General features: G+C 36.9%; 2 protein-coding genes across 4 annotated transcripts; one reads left to right on the forward strand and one right to left on the reverse strand.

The window, feature by feature from the left end:
* Positions 1–235: 235 nt before the first annotated feature.
* LOC111340726 (uncharacterized) lies at positions 236–8,442 on the forward strand. Its single transcript, XM_022947616.2, has 8 exons — positions 236–777; positions 1,768–2,078; positions 2,600–2,850; positions 3,356–3,663; positions 4,114–4,241; positions 5,235–5,403; positions 5,871–6,013; positions 6,957–8,442. Exons 1-8 carry the CDS (start codon positions 401–403, stop codon positions 7,514–7,516), a joined length of 2,247 nt encoding a protein of 748 aa, XP_022803351.2. The 5' UTR covers positions 236–400; the 3' UTR covers positions 7,517–8,442.
* Positions 8,392–22,142, reverse strand: LOC111340728 (uncharacterized). Of its 3 annotated transcripts, none has more exons than XM_088741687.1 (19): positions 21,866–22,142; positions 21,096–21,202; positions 20,497–20,520; positions 20,009–20,132; positions 18,575–18,652; positions 18,063–18,153; positions 17,298–17,390; positions 15,648–15,939; positions 14,901–15,086; positions 14,613–14,732; positions 13,214–13,267; positions 12,979–13,104; positions 12,540–12,613; positions 11,776–11,883; positions 10,889–10,991; positions 10,556–10,665; positions 10,072–10,180; positions 9,911–9,975; positions 8,392–9,361 (listed from the first exon to the last, which is right to left on the reverse strand). In XM_088741687.1, exons 1-19 carry the CDS (start codon positions 21,975–21,977, stop codon positions 9,262–9,264), a joined length of 2,076 nt encoding a protein of 691 aa, XP_088597813.1. In that variant the 5' UTR covers positions 21,978–22,142; the 3' UTR covers positions 8,392–9,261. The 3 variants fall into 3 exon arrangements, with proteins under 3 accessions (XP_088597813.1, XP_022803354.2, XP_088597814.1); XM_022947619.2 differs by having other exon boundaries at positions 18,542–18,652; XM_088741688.1 differs by lacking the exon at positions 21,866–22,142 and adding an exon at positions 21,406–21,475 and having other exon boundaries at positions 18,542–18,652.
* Between the last annotated feature and the right edge of the window lie 19 nt (positions 22,143–22,161).

A 22,161-nucleotide genomic window follows, 5' to 3' on the forward strand; every position in this document is an offset into this window, starting at 1 on the left:
ATTGACCGTCATTGGAATAATTTTGTTTCACTGTTTTTTTATTGAAATAACGGTGACAAAAAATTACATTGATTTCAAAGAAATGTTTCTTTTACTAGTATTATATTAAGAAACATAATTTTCCTATGATATTCATTCAATTTATTTCCTTAAAACGCAGCTTACTTGGCAGAAAGTTTGATCATTTTCGATCCTCTTAAAACATAATGTTGACATACATGTACGATCAGATGTCCCGTCAGATTCCCGTCTCACTTTAGGTTGTCACCCGAGCATATTTGATCATGCTTCTAAAAATGCTCCCGTCCTTTAATTATTCGAAAATATTTAAAATTTCCCGCAGCCAGGGAAGTTCATCGCTGTTAGAAGGGCTAGAAATTGCTGTGCAATTAAAATCAATATGCGATTCGATCCGAAAAAATCACTTCTGCTTTCCGTGGTTCATTTTGCTCTCGCCTGGAGTCAACTGCCAAATCTCCAGCCAGGAGATACTGCACCATCATTTGCTCTACAAACGGTAAATGGCAGGATTGTTTACAAGAAGAATAATGGAAACCCTAGAAAGCCAACTCACCCGGTCATATTTCACCTGTTCACCAAGCGATCGGCTTTCTTGGAAGCGCTGTGGACAAATGAAACTTCTCTGCAAGAGTTCATCGAGTATTCACCAGGGAATACACACTATGTATTCATGTCATCATCAGACTCTACAGCTTTAGAGGACGTGCTATGGCTACGAAAAACTCTACATAAAGCGATAGAGGATTACTTTAGAAGGTAAACAGAATGATTTCAGAGCCTACAAAAAGCAGCAAAGGTTTCAATTGGTGTTACTCTCAGGGTTGCTTTTTGTGGACACAAAATAGTTTCTTGTAAACTCGCTGTTTCCCTTGGAGCCATTTGTCAAGGGGTTCACGTCAAATGAGAGAAAAAAGTAATGATAGGATGATACAGATAAAGGAAGACTTTTCCAAAGCATTGAATAATTATTCAAACAAAGAGTTAATGTTCACAGACATGAATATGTTTTGGGCCTGACTCAGTGTCATTTTAGCCAGAACCATTAGGCACTGGGGTTAAAATAACTCTGACAAGGGCCCAGAGCATATTTACTCTCAAGAACATAAACTGTATTGTTGTTATTGTCGCTTTGGAGGGCATTGGAAAAATAAAAACCGAAAAAAAGGACAACAAAACAGTCTGAACATTCAGCAAGCATGTAAGCTAGTGTACTGAAATAATTTTTAGGTGACCAAAATCTCGAGTTAATAGCCCAGAAAATGCACTACAATACCCAACTTAGAGATAATATTGGGTAGCAGTTTGTGTGCCTTATACCTAAGCCTGTATGTAAGAGTGAGGCTTAATGTATATAAGCATGTCATTATCCAAGCATTACTTTTCACATAGAAATTCCTCTGTTATATGATGGCTTATAAGTACTTAATACAGTCCTTCTTCTCTTACTGAATATCATTAGGTTGCCCTTGTCCTCACTCCTGTTCACAGGTTTGGCAGTCGAAAACTAGATTATTGATACCTCTAAGGGATAATATGAGTTTTGACCATACCCAGAAAATGAGGCTGGGCTACCTTTTGAAAAAGGAACCCTCGTTATTTATCTAGGGTAGCAATCACTGTGCGAGAAGAGGTGGGGGAATAAGCAGTGAGTTGGAGAGGATAGCTCATTCAACAAAGATATGATGAATGTTGTTATTTAGTTGTAGAATTAGTATTATATTGATGGACACATCTTCTTCCCTTTAGGAAGACAAATGTATTGCAACAGGATCTGAAAACAACATGCCAGAGGTACTATAAGAAGAGTAGACATAGTGAAAGCAATGATTCTGTGGAAAAGGAACCCTTTTTCAAGCTTTCAAAACTAAGGCAGCACCATGCAACTGCAACTGAAAACAAATGTAGCAAAAGTTGGGTTAAGTCATGGAAAGACAGGCTTCATTTTGCCAGCCTTCCTGTGTATGACTTTGGAAACTGGATTCCTTATGCTTTAATGCACTGGCCTTGCTTTGGTACAGGCTGTGCTCTGGCTCAAGTTGTCATCAAATCGCAGGAAGGTAATACTCAAAATCAAATCTGAAAGTGTAAGGATTGCAACCTTTTAGATAGTAAAGAAAACTGCCTGTGCATGGCTGACAAGAATTATAAGTACCCAGGTACATAATGCCTAGCTAAGTCTGATTTCCAATCAACTGAAAATCTTATAACTTTGTTGGTTGGATTGATTGAAGAGGTCTGACAATTGACTGTATTGCAAAAGATGGCAAATGGTACAGCTCCCCATAAATTTAGTATAGAAAATACTTACTGAAACAACATGAAAGCACCAACCCTCCAAAAGTACCCAACTCAATTTAGGAGTGCATTAGGATACATTTTGCAAAATTTTGGTGTTCTGTATCCATGGCTAATGTGGAATGGTGACGTAGGAGAAATGTACAGCTTCTTACTGTGAGTCACAGAAGGTGAGAGAAATAAAGTTTTTGGATGTAATTTCTGAATTCCCATGATAAATACGCTATCTGGAGAACAAGGTTTTGGTTTCAAGTTCCATTTGATGATTTTTTTTTTCATTCAGGTGAAGTGATGTTGGTAACACAGAGGTTGGATGCAAGATATGATTGGCTGCCATCACCTCACAATTTGATTCACAAGGGTGCTCATTATCGTATTGCCTACTATGGAAATGCTTGTCACCCTAAATCTGACTGGAAGGAAGAAAACAGTAATGGTGTCCATTACAAAACACGCAAAGATCAGAAAACAAGAGCCCAGGAAGGGAGCATTGCTTTAGTGTCCCCTGGTGGAGACTGCTCTTATTTTACAAAGGTTACAAGAATGAATTTTTTTGGGAACATTAATTGCCATTTTGTTTAAGCTTAACTGGCCCCTCAAATCTATTTATTTTTTATTAGAACTGGAAATTTATCTTTTATAACCTTTAAGGTCATCAAGTCCCTGTGATTCTTATTAGATGACGACTTTGCATGTAGGTAGTCAACCAGATTTTCTTGATTAGTTAAACCTTCTCAGTTGGGAGTGACTAAGGCAGAATTAATTTTTCCTTACAATTCCCATACAGTTTGGTCAGTAGGGTGTTGAGAAGAAAGAATATATTAATTAGTGGATATTGTCTGATTTAATACCCCATTATCAGAGCTAAAATTGTATCAAACATAGTGCAGATAGTGCACAGAAGGAAATTTAGATCTTGGAAGTGAAAGGGTTGATTTCTATTGATTTCAAAGTCTGCATAATGCAAGGGTCTGCCAACATTGTGCTGTTTTAAGTCTCTTTGAATAGAAATGTTGTTAACCTAATTTTCTCTCTTTAGATTCACAATATGAACAAGGTTGGAGTTAAAGCAGTTTTGATCTATTCTGAAGAAGATGCACCAATTAAAGAAATTAGTTGCAATGGTCATTACTGCTTCAAACCTCTTAACACACCAGCATCAATGATTTCACACAGGGATGGTATTCACATCAAGCACTTGCTGAGTGCTAAAATGAAGATTTATGTTTCTTACCAGTTTACACCTCAAGAAAATTTTTTCTTGGGTATTGATGGTCAGGGAAAACTGGCTGAAGTAGGTTTGTTTCTGTTTCCTTCAATGAAGTTCATGGCCTATGAGGCAAAATGGTGAGTTTGTTATTCAATGACAAATTGTCCTACTGCATTACATTTATTAATTTCACTAAAAATGTATATAATTATCAATAAGTTGAAACTTATTTGATGTCTTAGACTAGTAACTAGCACAAAAAAAAGAACACGTTAATCAGGTCTGGGCAGGGGTTTTGGGTATTTGGTATGTGGTTTGTAGACAAGAGTCAAGAACCTTAGGCAGTATTAGTATTAGGTGCTGAAGGTTTTACAATTTCAATAATAACTTAAAGGTACATGACTGTATGCTTGTATCACTGGCATCTTGTGGGGAAAAAATGGGTATATTACTTTTCCACTGTAATGGGAGTATGAACCCTGTTAAAAATGATAAGTTTCTTAAAATGGTTATTTTGCCATGTGATCTCCTTGGTGACTTACCCTTGAGAGATGAATTACTTTTTAAAACTCATCTCATTCCATCAGGTTTAATTACAAAACAGATTTGGTCCACAACTTGACTGGCAGTGCAAAAATAATCCATGTCTTTAACCATACCTTGATGGAAGGAAAAACTGGTGCGGTGAGAACTATCAGCCTTCCACCACTTGAAGGTCAGTTCCTGCAAATTTCTGAAATAATCAGTGCATTATAAGGGCTGTGGTCCAGCAGCTCCTGGTGGCCCCTGGTGCATTCCTTTTCTCCTGAGCAACTTGGGAATTTTTGTTTTTCCATGGGTGCTGCAGGGTGCCCTGGATTTCACAATTTCATAGCAGTGGACTCCCTTTAATTTTCTTTAGAGCACAGCATTTTGTGGCTCTAGTGCCACGCATTTTCCATACCAAACTTGAAGAACATGGCTTCATTATCTCCAGAGATACAGATATAGACTTTTACATATTATGTGCACGATCCTCACAGTAAAGAGCACTATTTAAGCAATAGTGAAAATCAGGCCTGATAAAGTTCAGGCCTGTACGGGATTCGAACCACTGACCTCTGCGATACTAATGCAGCGCTCTACCAATTGAGCTAAGCCAACTGGGAGCAGGCCATCAAATTAATTCAGCATAAACCTGTAAGATGATAAATCAAACACAACGAATATATGAAATACATATATCTGAACTGCTAGTTACCTTTTAGTGGAAAAATTTATGAAGTTGTCACTTGCCTCTTTTGTATGATACCCAGGCTAACCGTATTCATTCCTAGTGAGAGAGGGCATCTTTTTAAATGAAGTTTGTGTTTCCTACCTATTTCAAAAACCAAAGTCAAGGCTGATAATTGATAATTCATGAAATTATGGGAAAACTGAATCAATAATTGTTTTATTATACATTTTGTTACACAATCTGCAAATGAAGATACTTTTGAGTTTGCAAAAGTTTGAGTACACTACACGGATGATGGGCTTGGAAATTAGGCAGACTCGGCACCATGACCCAATATATTACATGCATGCAGATATTACATGCATGAGCTGTTATCATCATGTTAACTTCACATGCTATTGTATATCGATTTAATGCTCTCAAACAATCAGATTTTATCTTTTGTATATTCTTTTTAGACCCATCCTATATTCCGTCCTTTTTTTTCTGTAGAATTACAGATGTACAGAAATGTAGAACTGGACATGACCTTGTATTGCCCCGGTAAAAGTGACTACTCATGCCCTCACTGGGATCACGTTGTTCACCTCACTGTTTGTTGTGATAAAACTAGTCCACTGTGTGGGGAGGAGTTGGGCCGCTGGATAACGCCTTACAGGAGGTGAAACGTGCGGAAACTATGTTCCCGATTTCACATTCTTTTCAAGAAGCAGTATCAGCGATGAAAATGAGTTTCATAAGAACTTGTATAACTCTAATATCCAATTTTCAAGGTGCTCTTGATTCAATTGAAAAGTTAAAAAATGTAGTTGTAAACACTACATCAAATCTACAGTGAATTTATGAAATAATATAAGTTATAAAAATGCGAAAGTGCATACATTGTGGGCTGACTCGGAGGATTTTAAAGTAGCTCAAAGTAGACGGACAAATTTTGACGCGGCACAAGAAATGGAGTCTAGAACACAAAACCGAGACCTTGTGATAGATTTCGGAGGAAAAACCCTAACTATTTCTCTGTCGTCTATTGAGTATTGCTTGAACTTTTTTTTCTAATATATTAGGTAATTGCCTTCTTGTTATATTTTCTGCAGCACTGTGATGTTTTACTTTGCTCTACTTTTTCAGGTCTGTAGGGCGTTGGTTGACAAACATCACACCATTGCTACCTCTGTTTACATCTGAAACCTGTACTTTACAAATGAAACATCCTTTCTGGGAGCGAGCTTGGAAGCCTTCTCTTGATATCAGGCTGTCTGATCATATTAAATGTAAGTACGAATATCAAACGTGGGCCTTAACCATAGCCTCTTTTTGGAAAGTACTTTATCACTACAGCTTATTAATAAGTTTTCCCTGATAATTCACCGCACCTGGAATCACAGGTGAGAGAAAAGCTGTATTAAAGGCGACGGCACTGCATGTCTCTAGTGTTGGACATAGAAAAAAATGTAAATGACGAGTAGATTCGAACCGTAGGCTCAGGCCTCTAACACCGCGCTACAGCGAATTTATTCTCGCGCCAGGCCATGTAATAGGTTCATATGAGACAAGTCCCTTGCATACTGTTAGCGTAAGAAGTGTTGAGAGCTTTTTTGTTTTGTTTTGGGGAGACAAAGTGCGAAAGAAGATAAATTTCGATCTTAGTTGTCTTGATTGTTAGGTAAAGTAAGATCTTTAACATTTGTCACAAGCTTGGGACATTAGACTACGAGCAGTCCCTTCTTTTCGGCGAAGTCCGTCGCACAAGTCTACAAAAATCAGCGAAAAAACATTAAATTGATGTCGATGCGCCGCGGGAGCGCCCCATTCACAGAGCTCCCGCGGCGCAACCACGTTAAATTTTTTGGACTTCTGCGACGGACTTCGCAAAAAAAATGAAGGGGCTGCTGTTAGTCTATAGGGACATAGAAAAATTCGGATTTTCTCGTTAGGATTCCAACCTGAATACGGGGCGTCATACGGAGGTGTGATCGTCTTACAACTTGGGGCTCCTTGATGATCTCCCTTCAACGCAATTCTTTTTGCCGTCAATTCTCATAAGAGCTTAATTTTTAACCCAAAATTATCCAAAGAACCTCAAATATTTTTGAGAATATTACAAAATCTTTAGGAAGCTGGATGCGGTTCGTATTTTGTTAATGGTTAGGTTTGGATGAGGGAAGTAGCCATAAAAGTGTTGAAAATAACTGAGATTGTTTGCTATGTCTTTAGTCTCAACACAGGCATACAGTGCACGACAAGAGGATCAATACAATGTTCCCTTCAAGATTATCAAACTCTTCAGGGGTGGTAAATTTGACAAGAACTACAATAAAAAATATCACACTCGTATTATCAGAATCCCATCTGAAACCACTCAAGTTAAACTCGTAGCCACAATTAGTGGACATGGAAGTGACAACAATGGTTGTGCAGAGTTCTGTGTTACATCCCATCACTTCATTGTAAACGGACATTCAAATGTACAAGTGTTTAAAAACGCTGCCACAGCCATGGGCTGCGCCAACCGAGTGAGTGATGGAGCGGTGCCAAACGAGCATGGAACATGGCTGTATGGGAGGGATGGGTGGTGCTGTGGAATGGACGTGGTACCCTGGGTAGTGGATATCACAGAACAAGTTCGCTTTGGAGATTATAAAAACAAAGTCAAGTATTTTGGTTGGTTTAACGGTACTGACCCCCACCCTGTCAGGGATCCGGGAGATATAGTCATGCGGTCCCACTTGGTTTTTTACAAGTCTGTGCAGGATCAATTTTCCGACGGAGTTTGATGTTAATTTTAATAGGGAGTTTAAGCAAATCACTACGGCTGGCGCTGCTACGGCTACCGGAAGTAAAATTGTCCAGAAACGAGTCATTGCGCATGTCAGTGGTTCCCATCCAGCCGTAGCGGGAAATCCTTCTACGTGAGTGGGAAGGTTTCGGCGTAGTCTGTGGTACGTGAACTTATCTCGCTTCTTTCTTCGCTTTATACATTCTCCTGAGCAATTTTAACTATTGAAATACACTTAACATCTTTAAAAATAGCTTATCGGGAATATTTATCAAGCTTGCTGTCCCTTACCGAGTGAATCTGCCTTTATTTTTGCCGCCGGGTTTGTCGAAGGATCGAAGCAGTGTGCACATGGAGAACGCAGCGAACTCAAAGTGAAATGCGTAGGTAGAAAGTCTAACGTTTCCTTTTCAAACCTCAAAGACTACTTGAAATTCAAATAGCTGAGGCCAAGGAATGACGAGGGTTATGAGGGACCGTGTAGAAACTTTGCTTTGGTGTTTATAAGCTCCAAACTGGCAATTTTACAACACGTAAGCTCAAATATTTTAATTCATTCATTCACTGTGCACAGGATCGCTTACAATTTTTTTTCCAAACGTTGGAATCCCTCGTCCCTTTCAACGAAGTCATTTTGAGTTTTTAGACGTGCAATAAACTACCGCGAAGACGCTTAATTTATTGGTTTTACACTTCTCAGCCGTACTAGGTTTGTAGTTCGCGTTGCTTAAAGTTGAATTTTGGCGGGCTAAGGCGACGTACTCTCCCCAAGCCTCGTCAACCACGATAGCCGTAGCAGCGACAGCCGTAGTGATTTGCTTAAACTCCCTAATATTACTGCTACTGTACCATATTATTTACGGTTACCATCTATAAGTTTTGAAGTCTTTTAATTTTATCAATAAAGAGTATGTTTATTTTCAATTTGTACAATACTATTTACTGTTAGCATGTACAAGTTTTGTAGTCTTTCAATTTTAACGGTAAAGAGTCCGTTTATTTTCGATTTGTCTTTCCCAGTCGTACTTGTTAGACAACGATTTGATTTCCCTTTACAATCATTCTGTGTGAAACCTCTGAACAGTTCTATGAAAATACATAACGGCTTTTTATCAAACCTGTGAGCCTGCCCTAATGAATCTTTGGATTGGTTTGTATCGCTGAATGTCCCAAACTCCATACCGTAAATACTGCGCTGGTCTAAAATTCAAATGCAATTTGCAATCCTGTTCTAGAAAGGACACTTAAAACAATCGTCCAGAGACTTAAAAGAGACTTAAAAGATACTTCAACGCCGCTGGCCCTAGTCCTGCCAACCACCTTCTAACCGTCGAGTGACATCCAATTTCATTAGGAACAAGGCGTAGCCACGAGCTTAAAAAGTTCGTTTTATTTGCAAAAAAATCACTTGTGTAAGTTTTAGTTTCATCAGTGATACAGACTGTGAATTCGACGAACGTACATGACCTGTATACGCCGGAGAAGGGTCAAGCCCTTGAGTGTTCTATTTCTTCTCCAAATATTTCCTACCCTACTTAATTGAGAACAATTCTCACTTTGTTTATATGTACATTTAACTAAAACTAAGGTAAGTTTTAATTTTGAATACGAGCCAAAAAATGGCCTACACCATAAACGATGCAAGATATGTTTTGCAGATGAAATAAATAATCTCGAGGAAGTACTAATTCACACTTACAAACAATCACTAGCGGCCATTCCTAAATTCATATTTTTAGTTCATTAGCCCAGTTTCAAAGTGGATTTATTCTTGTGTCCTGTCTGTGGGCCACGCCCTACAAAAGCTTGGTGCTGAGCGGCCTCTGCCATCCTGTCAAAGGAACTAGAGTAACCAAAAAAAATTCCAACGATCAGTTGTTTTCCTGAAGGATTCAAAGGCGTTGGCTCAGTATTTCTACTTCTCCTATAGTTAACAAACTGCACATTTTTTGTGTGTCAACCAGAATTCAATTGCAGAATACAGCTAAGAATCACTGCCTTATTACTTTCGATTGGTACAAGTAGGTCGTAAAATTAGCTTGAGGTGCAAGCCAGTGAGTCAATGTAAAACCGCCTTGACACGAATGCGAGACGATGCATTAAAAAAATTGTCTGCCTTTCAGCTGTTTGTAAAGTGTTGTGAAAATAGATAAAGTTTTAGTAAACAACAAGTATTAATAATTTCGTCTGTTGGTGTTGCTTAGGGATCAGAAGAAAAGTAGGTGAAATTAGAGGTAAATTTGTTGTAGGTGTTAAGACGTATATTTCCTTCTTAATCAATGGAACAGCATGTTGGTTCGCTCCGCTACTGTACAAAAGCTAACAATGCTTGCATGCCTCGGACGGGCTTAAAATACTTCATGGGCACATTTAAGACCGCAAATGTGTTTACCCTCTGAGCGTCTGTTCTCTGATCAAGTCCCTCACGGCCTGAGAGGTTCGAGCTGCATCACGGTTCTATGAATGACATTATTACGACATTATCACTGGAGATAAGTCAAAACATCGTCAATGATAATACAGAAAATTTTTAAAGGAATTGGCACAACTCACCAGTCTCCGAATTTCATCTTTTTCTGCATTAACCATTCTACTTCGCTCATCTTTAACTTCAATATCTTCTTGAATTTCTCTTTTCCTTTCTTCGAGAGCTTGTTTTACCCTGCAAAATGTTCGAACTTTGTTACATCGAATTTGGACAGTCTTTGGGTAAGCAAGAAATGGTTTCACGACAACCTGTCTTCAATTCAGAGGAGGTGTCTGTTTCTTCAAGATGTTTGCTTACGCTTCTGGTGAATACTGAAATGCAGGCACAGGTTAACTTGATAACTATATATCTTAATCGTACACCACAAATCGGGAAATTGTTGCAAACACAACGTGGGCAACAATATGTTTCGGTAATCAGTTGGGAAAGCAAATTTTTGGGTTCAAAAAGGAACATCACCAGAAACATCTTGAAGTGGGGACAACAAACTGTATTAACGGGTCGTTTTTCGATATCCTTTAACAGATCTTTTCTGTAATGTCATATTACCTTACTAGATTTTGCTGATGTTCGTCTTTCTCAGCGGCAAGTTGTGATTTAACTCTGTGCTGTTTAGAAGCTATTACCATTTTTGCAGTACCTTCAGCTTGCTTGTCTTTCTACAAAACAAACAAGGTAGGTTACGTTAATTGACTTACATTCGTATCTGAGAGACCTGAAATTCACCGTGTGTCCTACGGTAAACAAAATTTCAGTTGACGCCTTACCTTGGTATGGTTCACCCTAGACCCCATATAAACCGTTACGAGAATATCTTTTAAAATTTTTAAGCAGAATAAAATCAACCAAAAACGTCATTTCTAATGATAAAATGAGTCTCACCTCTTCCCTGAAAACTGTGAGTTCTTTTCTCCATTCATCCATATCATTTGCCTTCCTCCTCAACTGTTCCTGTTGCCTTTCAATTCGCTCCTCTCTCTTTATCCTGAAAATCATAATTCATTGCTATGTGCAGAATCAGCAATATCATCTCCACACGAAAATTTCCACTTTTCTGTTTTTTGTCTGACTTTACAAAGTTTTACATGCCTTGGTTAGTTCCGAATTCCAGTAACGTACTTGTAACTATGATACTACATGCGTTCTGATCTACACGGTCTGCGTACCACACCCTCAATCTAAGGTGACCGAGTAAGTTTTGGTTGGTTTTAAGTATGTGTCATCAGGTGAGATATACCGGAACTCAGAAGCTGACATTTGGCAAAAGGGAAATAGAGTAAAGGTTTTTATTACTGATTATTATCAGCTATTACATTACTTCCATAGCAACACGGATGACTGAAAGCAATAAAAAAAAAAAGAATGGGAAAAATGACGGCAAAGCAACAGAAAACGGATGATTAACGCATATCAATGAAAACGTTGCGTGCTTCGAAGATAGAGATGAATTGAATTCATACTACATAACACGTTGGGACTCCTTAGAAATCCCTGACTCCGTTCGAGTAGAGTCCATTGACCCTTAAACCCTAATAGTGACTAATCTCTTGTTACTCAATTCAGTATCACCGCCGAATCACACCTTCACGTCAGGAGATTAAGGCAAATGATCATCAAATAAACAAGCTCTTGATCGTTGAACAAATTCTCCTCGTTGGCATCTTAAGAAGTGTATAGAGAACAGTATGGAGAACATGCCTACCGATGTTAGGATATAGAGAGTTAAACAGAATACCCACTGAAACTCAGTGTCTCAACATTGTACTTACCTATTTAACGCCATCTGGTTATCTTTTCGAGTCAGTTGTCTCTGGTAATTCATTACAGCGTTTTGATGTTTAATGGCCACTTCGTGTTTTAGATTCTCTTCTTCTTGGCTGAGAGTCATAAACAAGATAAAAAAGTAGACGCGTGAAACGAAACAAGTTTTGATAATAGTGGCAGCATTCTAATACAGCAGGAACACGGGCAACCTTTCAGAAAAGCATTCCCTTGAACGATCTGTTTATATATATATACATTTAGTATAATTTCAGAGCTGAGCAAAGAGTTTCCAGCAATCTGATTGGTCGAGCGGTTCCTTATATGACGCTATATAAACCGCTCCACGCGGTTTATATAAAATGTTAAAATAAAAAGTTAATAAATGTTACTAAAATGTTATGATTTTAGAAATTTCTCTGTTGTTCAGCTCTGAAATTATACTAGAACAATTATTCGCCTCAGGTTCGGTGAATATTGTCGAATAATCCCCGAGACGAAGTCGAGGGGATTATTCGACGATATTCACCTCGCCTTCGGCGAATAATTGTTAAACATTAACCTTTTTGATCGTCGTTTGGGCCACAAGAAGAATACAGAGGATTAAGCAAATGGTACAAAACTTCTATGTACCAGCAACACAAGCCGTTTCACAAGCTGGCATAAGTGACAATGCAGCTGTTGTAACAGTTTGCATTGCAGGACAATTTTACCGATTGCCTTGTTTGTGATGTGTACTGTGATGTGTACTGTGATGTGTACTGCCACTGACCTTAACTGTTGAACCAATTGTTTTCTCGTATTAGTGTGTCTGGTTTTCACACTGTGATTCCGACTTTGAACTTTCTGTTGTAGAAAAGTGAAGAAATAAAGTGTAAGTTGGTGACGGTTCTCCTGATTAAAGATACTTTTACGTTAACTGAAAGTACACTGTCCATGAATGAAAAATGTTCACGATCCATACTTTGGCGTTTGGAAATGGTCAAAATATTCATGTGGCAAAGGGCAGTTCCCCCTTAATCATGTCTACGAGAGAAATAAGTTACAATTGCAACACTGTGGAACTTCTTGAAATCGTTGGCAAGAGGCAGCTCGAGAAGTCCTCCTCAAAGCGAAAACTCTTGTGATCAATGTTTGTGTAATTGGGCAAAAAACCACAGATAAACTCGTGGCAATTCAAAGTTACGCATGAGGGTGTCCATGGAACTAACCAAGTGTTCTTGAGCAGATAAATGATTCCTCTTCTCAAAAGCGGTTTTATGTTTGTCTAAAAGATTAAGCTGGCTCATGTTGCGATGTAATTCGTCTTCCCTTTGTTTCTGCCACATATTTTCTACCTGCAGCAACAATGATATAAACAAATAAATATAAAAATACGTGGATTGGGAATGTTGACTGAAAATAGTCATTAGATTTGTATAGTGGCATAATGGCTGTTATCTCTACCTGCTTCTGTTTTTTCTCGGTTTCTTTGATTTTCTTGGCCAGCATTTTTGTACCCTGGAGTTTAAAAGAATTAAATTAGTAAACGACTAGGAAACCTTTACTGCGCATTTCCAATGAACCAAAAACAAGATTATCATAACTAACCATTAAGACAAGGGAAAATATTACCAGGAACCAGTGAGGACCTAATATCCCTTTACATCTATACATCAGCATGTGTATTCTCCACAGTTTTGTCTCCGGTATAACAACGAAAATTTCTCAAATAATCAAGAGCTTTTTTAGTGAGCGGTCATTTTTTTTACTGCCACGACCTTCAGCCGGATGTGATACGGTAAGGAAAAATTAGATGCCAGTGACTCCTACGGTTTGAAGGGTTCAATTGAAGACGAGAAAACTGACTGTAGTGCAGGGATAACAGGTCACGAATTGTTTTGATTCGAATTCTGATTGGTTGATAGGGCGGGACGAGTTTTCAAGATCAGTCACAGATCATAGTTTATTTTCAACTCACAACAGAAAATATCATGAGATCTGAAAATAAGAAAACAACTACGAGAAAGGGGGTAACTTTCTCAAGACAATGTGGTGCTGCGTCGGTCGGGGTGTTACAAGATAATTTGGTTTTATCAAATGAGTTAATAGTAAATTGGCCATCGTGAAGAGTTTCTCAAGCTGACATTTCCAGGTTCAGCCCTTCGTCAGCGCGTACAGAGGATCGACCGAGATTTTGTTACACGTACATGATCGTTGCACCTGCTCTTAAGTTCTTAGCTGTAAGTTCTTCTTCCCCCTAAAAACTTCAGTTTAAAATTCTGGAAAAGTATGTTTAAATTAAGAGGAAATGTGAGTCGCTGTAAGTTTCTATAACCTCTTTCTTTGGTAAAATTTACAAATACAATCGCTAACACATTATTGAGGGTTGCTTTTACAAATACAATCGCTAACACATTATTGAGGGTTGCTTTTACAAATACAATGGCTAACACATTATTGAGGGTTGCTTTTACAAATACAATGGCTAACACATTATTGAGGGTTGCTTTTTTACAAATACAATGGCTAACACATTATTGAGGGTTGCTTTTACAAATACAATGGCTAACACATTATTGAGGGTTGCTTTTACAAATACAATGGCTAACACATTATTGAGGGTTATTATTGAGGGTTGCTTTTTTACAAATACAATGGCTAACACATTATTGAGGGTTATTATTGAGGGTTATTATTGAGGGTTATTATTGAGGGTTATTATTGAGGTTATTATTGAGGGTTATTATTGAGGGTTATTATTGAGGGTTATTATTGAGGGTTATTATTGAGGGTTATTATTGAGGGTTATTATTGAGGGTTATTATTGAGGGTTATTATTGAGGTTTGCTTTTTTAGTACTGACCCTGATTTGTTCTTGTTTTCTTTTCTCCATCTGCCAGGCGCTGTCCCTCGACAACAGCCTCTCAAGTTGATCTTTTTTCAACCTTTGTTCATTTCTTAGTCTTCTTGCCCGCACTTCAAACTAGAATTGTCCAAAAAAAGTCGTTTTGCGTAATTTTTGTTAAACGGAAAATGTTTACATTCACATTTTGTGAAATTCATGCTAAAAATATCAACACAAAAGATCACTAGACAACAATATAGCGTGTTTTTTTTTGGTAGAAAACATTGTACAGTGTGTTTCACTGACTTGTTTAGCATCCTTAGCTTTATAAGTGTCCCATATTTCAGCTTGTCTCTGTTGCTGTCGAGCTTTTTTCAGTTGTTCTTCTATTTTTCTTTGTTCGTCCCACTCTAACTCCAACATCAATCGTTCCTTACGAGATCTCTCTTCTTCTTCATGTCTGGACATCATTAAATTCACAATACGTTGATCCTTCACAAAAACAAACAAACAACAAATAAAAAAAGACAAAGAAATATCATAAGTTCATAAGAAATATGAAATATCATATCAATTCATAAGTTACCGTGCATGGTTCTTTTTGGATATGTTAGAATATCTGTGAAGCACAACATGTACATACGGATAAACGCACAGTCACCGCAGCAGGAAATAAATAAACTTTAATTCACATTTTTCGTAGTTGTAGAGACACCAAAAGGTGACAAAAAAATTCCCCTAGACAAAACAACTGATGAAGAATCCACTCCATATCATACTATGAAGTGCTACTAACACGTTAAGTTTATGAAGACATACAAATGATACATTTTACAGTGTTCTAGTTATTGACAAAGGCCGTTTACGAGTTGTCAGAACCCTCACTTTCAAAATAAGGGTGGCTGCAAAACTTTTATGGTGAAAATACGATACTTTTTCAGCTGCATATGAGAGCAACAAAGCGTTGCCCTCTTTATGAAACAGAGGCTTGGCAATCCCTAAAAAGGCCTAATAAGCTGATCTATGATTCCGTAGTTTCAAAATTGTGGCTACCTTTTCAGACAAACCCTTTCCACTTGATGCACTTGGCACTGAACGTAACAAGTCGATACTATCCATAGAGGCTGTTCTCTTGATGAGCGAATTGGCTCTTTTTCTGAAGGATCCTGCAGATGAGGGTTTCTTACTTGTTCTCGGTGAATGTCCGTGTGAATAAACAACACTTGCAGACCATGTCCTCTTGGCCTCTGCCTCAGTCTCTGAGTCAGAGCTCTCGACGTAATTCACACTACCACCCTTAGGACTTACAGGACTACGACTCTTTGGACTTGAAGCGTACCGAGTCCTGTAAAGAATTGACAGACCATGCTTAGTTATAGTTATTCAGAAACAGATAGGTTTAAGGCCAGGTTTGCTGCAAACAGGAATAGCAAAATTTGCATGTTATTTCACTTCCTTACCTCAGTCTGATCCTTGAGGTGATTCCTCAGTATTGCATTGCGCATCCTATACTGCGCACAGAAATCATGCAATCAGACGAATAAGCGCGCGCGTAGTCGGAGAACACGGTATTGTTTTCAATCAGTGAGCCAGGTTAAGTGATGCAATGGTCTTTAGCTCTTAAACGAGCACGGTGTCCTGTATTTTTATTGCATAATTTTGGTGTACAAATTATCCCCATTAAATTGGAGAAATTAAAGTATAAATTGATCGAAAGGAAAAAAAGATATAGGGTAAAGCGTTTATGAAGCACGTTACTTGATGATGCAAATTAGAACCTTGAAAACAACGACTTGGTGATTTTTTCCTCAAATCATATATCAAACTTTTCCATATGCTCGAGACTTTCTACACCAATCTTCTTTCTACATCAATTTTTTTTAATTGTTACTTTAAAACCCTTTTCTTCCAGCTACCACAAAATGTACCGTGAATCGATTAATTAACGTGCACGACTGCTACCAGTAGAGGCATAAATGGGGTAAGACTGGCCCACCATATCTCTTAAACAAGTACCGTGACTTATCGTTTTTATTGTAATTTTACAAACAGACGTTGGTGGAGAACATTTAAGGAAAGTTAAAAAAAAATTTTTAACATCTTTTTTTTCTGAGGCAGAAGTACATCTGAAAATCTAACATATAAGTGGAAAATATGCCGTAAATAAGCCCCTTCAGGCAATCAGGCGGCTTGTATGTTGGCTGATAATGTCCAGGGCTGAGAGACCGTCCAAATAATTAAAATTTGACCAAGAAGCATTGCTTTATGGGGAAATGCGAAATTAATGGGTGGGTCATACCGGTAGTTATAAGTAACATTCATTTCCACAGCAAGTAGAATAATTATATCTTTCCACATTGTTACATATTCAAAGAGCTCAAAGGCAGATAGTAGAACCTCAATTCTCTTTCCGCCATTAGCTTAATACTAGTTTCTAAATCTGTCTAGTTTCTTCCATTGGGGCAGGGCTTGGCCTAAGAAGGCAATGAAGTACCATGTATGGGGTATCTTATCAATCTAACTGCAGCCACCACTGCTTAACTTTTCATTTCTCAACATTTCTAAAAATAGAACTGAACAGTAAGTCTCTCATACACTATTAAACATTAAGTAGAGTTTGCAGTAGTGATGTTAACAAAATCCTTTTTTCTGTGTTCATGTATGTATTGATTACACCACATAATGGAAAACAACAATACTAACCTGTAGTTTGTTTGCTCTGATGGAGGCTTTGAGGTTTTTCTGTCTATCGCATACATGTTTTCTTTTCCTCTGTCACTCAGTGGACTTGAACCTCTAAAACAAAATGCTAAATTTACTAAATATAACACCTAAAAAAACTGTGTTGCTTTTTAGATCTTAACTTATTCAAACCACAATCAACAACTTACACTGTTTTTGTCCAAAGCTCAGTGACAACTTAGTTGGACTTTCAAATTCTTTAACTGTTACCATCACATTGCCTCTTCTTTCACTGTATTTAAATTGCACCTGTATTTCACTTCAGTTAGCTTTTATTTATAACTCATGTTCTCTATTCAGTCATAATATTAAACAAGTGTTCATTTTATGGTGACAAGCCTGGAATGTATGGAAACATAGCAAGCTTGTCTTCAGTGTGGCAAGTTTGGTAATTGTAACAGCAGTAACATGAAGGACCATGTGCATTTTATTGTCTTAGTACAGTGGTTGTCCAGCAAAAAAAATATAACAATAACACCCTTTATAATTAAGAAAATATACATATTAATTAAGCACACACTCAATCTCTAAATTACACAAATAATAATAACTTGTGCACGACATGTACAGTAGCTAGAGGTGTAAATACAATGAGACAGTAGCTATAGGTGTACACACAATGCGACAGTAGCTATAGGACGGAGTACATACAATGAGACAGTAGCTATAGGTGTACATACAATGAGACAGTAGCTATAGGTGTACATACAATGAGACAGTCCAAACCTGTGATATTTCTGTCTGTCAACGGGAGAAGGTGTCCTTCCATTTTCTTTTTCCTCATGAGATGTTCTCCATCCCTTGTCTAGTTTGTTTTCTGATTAAAGCAAACAATATCCCTTATAAAGAAAAATTCATATTTGATGTATCCAATATGCAGTTGCAGTAAAGGGATCTGAGAACCAAAAAACATCCTAATCTAAAGAAAATAATTTAAACTGCAAATAGTAAAAATGAACCCATCATTAATAATTTTCTATTTAATTTTCATCATCTTTACAATTGTTACTCTGTCTTTCTTAATCATATTTTCAAAACTTTGGGGTGGGTTGGCATAGAAACTCAAACAGGTGTTAAATTTCCTGTCAATATTATTCCCCCCCTAATGTCCAAGTAAGCATCAAAACGCCTTCATTTTTTCCATACCTGTCCAGTAGTGTCAGCACGCTATTAAAAAAAAACTAACTTACAACAAAGCCTCTTACCAGGGCTTAGCGACCTTGATGTGAAATGTCTACCTTGACTGCTCATGGCAGACTCGGAACTTCTTTCCCTAATTATCCTTCCCCTTTCCTCTCTGCAAAGCTTTAATTTTCCTAAAAAGACACAAACAAAAGTTGGATATTTGTACAGTCATGTAACTCAGCCATTTCAAGTGTTGATGTAATGAACCAATACAACTGTCAAGGACAATATATGCCACACACTGAGCTCACAGAATTATTTTTCATGGTTGTATTTTGAAAATAAACAGATGAGTGTATTTTGAAATGTTAAAATCATAACTGGGTCTGTCAGGTCAAATTTTCAGTAAGAGTCTCTAGGATGTGATCATTTATTAATATTTTATATGTAAGTTTTAATCAAGAAAAGTATTACTGAGGGTGTCTTTGATGTCTTCAAACCCCAAAATAACAACCCTTGATGTGGAAAAATTCCACAATCTTAAAATGAGTAAACTTGATGATGATGATGATGATGATAAACTTTATTTATGTGTCAATGTATTTAGCTGAATATGCTAATTGGGGACATAACGTAAATGAATAACCTAATTAATGATAAGAAATAAGCTATAGATTATATAACCTAAGAGGTACAAATTATGCACACGAGGCAATTGTTACCATTTATCAGTTTGGTAAGATCCTTATGCCTAATATGAAATTTAACCTAGAAAGGCTACTAATTTCTGTAATGTTTTTTTTTCAGTTTGTTCCATAAAAATGGTCCAAGATATCTAAGAGAGTGTTTACCATACAATACAGAATTAAACCTAGGAATTAATATAAAAATTTTGATTTCTAAAGTTATATTTACAAGACTTAGGACTAAAAATATCACAAATAAAATCAGGAACTAGTCTATATTTAACCTTATACATAAGTATAACTATGTCTTGTAATCTCCCATTAAGAAGGCTAGGTAGTAACTTTTAACATGCATTTAAACATCTCTCCATCCACAATGATTTCATACAGAATATACTGCCATCACTGACCTTGTACAGTGTAGGAACTTGTTTGAAATTTGCATTTGATGCCACTTAGAGCTTTGCATTGGATGCTTCAAAATTGTTATTTCTCTTGAACACTTACATTTGTTGGCCTTTACAACTACAATGCAGTTTGAATTTCAACTATAAAAATTACAAATACGTGTCTTCTGCATTATCTGATGTGCATTAACTTTTGCAGATTTTACATCAACCACACAACATGTATCAGGTACTTCATCTTTGCTTTCGAAGTCAGAATGCATGCAGATCAAATGAAAAATGCAAAAAGTAAAATACACCCATGTAAATATGAACTTTATCACCTCACAAGAGTGAATGTCACCATTGGCCTGCTCTAAGCTTGTAAACCAAATCTGTTTTGTTTTGTTTTGTTTTTTTGGTTTTTTTAAGTTTTATATAACCTGCAAACTACAGTAACAAGTATTACACTTACTAAGCCTTTGCCTTTCATGTTCCTGAAACACTTCTCGAACAGCAAGCAGTGGGTAGTCAGTATCATACAAAGACCTGAATTCCTCAACAAACTCCTCCAATGACTTGTGTAACAGTTCTACAGGCTAAGTATCACAGCAAGAAATTACTTTAGTTAGAAGTAAAACTGAGAAATTAAATTAAACCCTTTCACTCCAAGACCTCATTTATTTAGTAACTCTCCTTACTGTCTGCCATTCAATTCTTATGATCTTAGTATGGAGAATTTGGTATTAGATCAGCAAATAATCCCCTAATTGTTGTTTTTCTGTCTCCTCATCACTTGTCTGCTTGATATTCTATCGATATTGTTAGGAGAAACCCTGTCTTGGTCACTCACTGGAGTTAAGGTGAACTTTAAATTAATTTTTTTTTGGCATGGGAGGGTATGTACAGAGAGGTCAGAACTGTAATTCAATTATAATCAATTTTGCTTCAAGCACAGTGTACCTTTATTCCAAACCTTCCACAAGCCTAAAAGAAAAGAACAAAGTTATTTAGCATTATTCAATTTAGCATACTGTTATATCTGAATTATCTAATAAAAATAGTCAGATACAGTCTAGAAAACAGGACCTAATTTATCTATGACAAAACACATTTACTACAATTTTATAAAAATAGTATAAAATTTTGAGTTGGGTGCATTAATTTTTTCTTTTTTGTCTTTCTAAAATTTTGGAAGAATTATATTTGCAAATCCATTGATATTCTACAATTAAATACACAATTACACAAAGTTACTCTTAATAACAATCTAAAATGATATCATAACTTGAGGAAGACTGTGCTCATGATACAAAACATAAAATTACAAAGTCTTGCTACATGTTGCATTCAACCATCTTCAAAATAGTATCATTAGAAAAATTTACACCATTGATATCCATTTACAAATTTACTCTCCTTTGAAAGGAGTTCAACAATTAAATAAGTCTGTGGCTAGGAGAGAAGATAAGGGTCTAGGTATCTCTAAACAACACAGTGGTCAATAATTTCTGACTGGAGAGGACAGTATCTCAAGTTTGAGTTATGTGACACAATCTTACCTCCAGAGACCTTGGACTTGTCAAAACATAACGACTCTGTTGTGCTGCAGGTTCCTCAAAATTAAAAAGATCAAGATCAAGATCTGCTTTAGATGTTTGAGATTTACCTGCCAATCAGAAATTAAAAAAAAAAAATTACACATTTTCAATCAATCACTGATCTCTCAAATATTTTAAAATTTTACAATGTAATACTAGACAGATACAATATAATGCTAGACATAGTCATCCAAGTCATAATAACAATGTTATTTTTCCAACTATTCTGTCACACAATAATTATGCTAAAAAGAATGAGAATCCAAATTACATGAACTGTATTGCTTCGATGAAATAATGATGGTATTCCCTGTGGTCCTTAGCATTTGGAGTTACTTTTTATAGCATCAGAGATAAAAACAAGGCGATGATCTCACTTGGATGGAATTTCAAACTATATTTAATTATTATGCACCGCAGTGGCTTTTCTACATAGAAAGCATATGTTGTGTTAAGAAAACCACGCCATAAAGTCAAATATCATCCATTAGATGTGACTATTTGATTTTCTCCACTTACCGGCGAATCTATCCAAACAAGTAGACCCGTTCAAATCCATGTTTTGCAATGTTTAGAATGTTTGGCAATCAAACGTAACTGACCAAACTTGATCGTTCTTTTCACCGTCTCAAAATGGACTCATTGTACCGCCGTTGGATACAGAGTTTTAAATATAATTCAGATCTAGTAACGAGAGGGTAAAAAAGCTGATAAATAAACTGAATATGTACCTTTGTCAGTTACACTTGGCTCAAATAATGTTTCCCAATCATCGTTTGTACTACTGTCAAGACTCCGCTCCCTCACTGAGGAAAATTTTCTTCCTTGACGCTCCCTTGCCATGATCCTTTCTTCTGATCTTATTACCCTTTTTAAAAATGATGGTAGTTACATCATGTACAGTACCATTCGGCGATCTCTTATTGCCATGTTGTTCAAAATAAAACCTCTCACTGCATTGTTTAATTCTAACTTCCCTCGTTCGTTGACCGCAAACTAGTTACCAGTTTTTCTCAAAATCCCAAGT

This window comes from Stylophora pistillata, chromosome 12, assembly GCF_964205215.1.
Source record: "Stylophora pistillata chromosome 12, jaStyPist1.2, whole genome shotgun sequence".
In the NCBI taxonomy this organism is placed as follows: Eukaryota; Metazoa; Cnidaria; class Anthozoa; order Scleractinia; family Pocilloporidae; genus Stylophora; species Stylophora pistillata.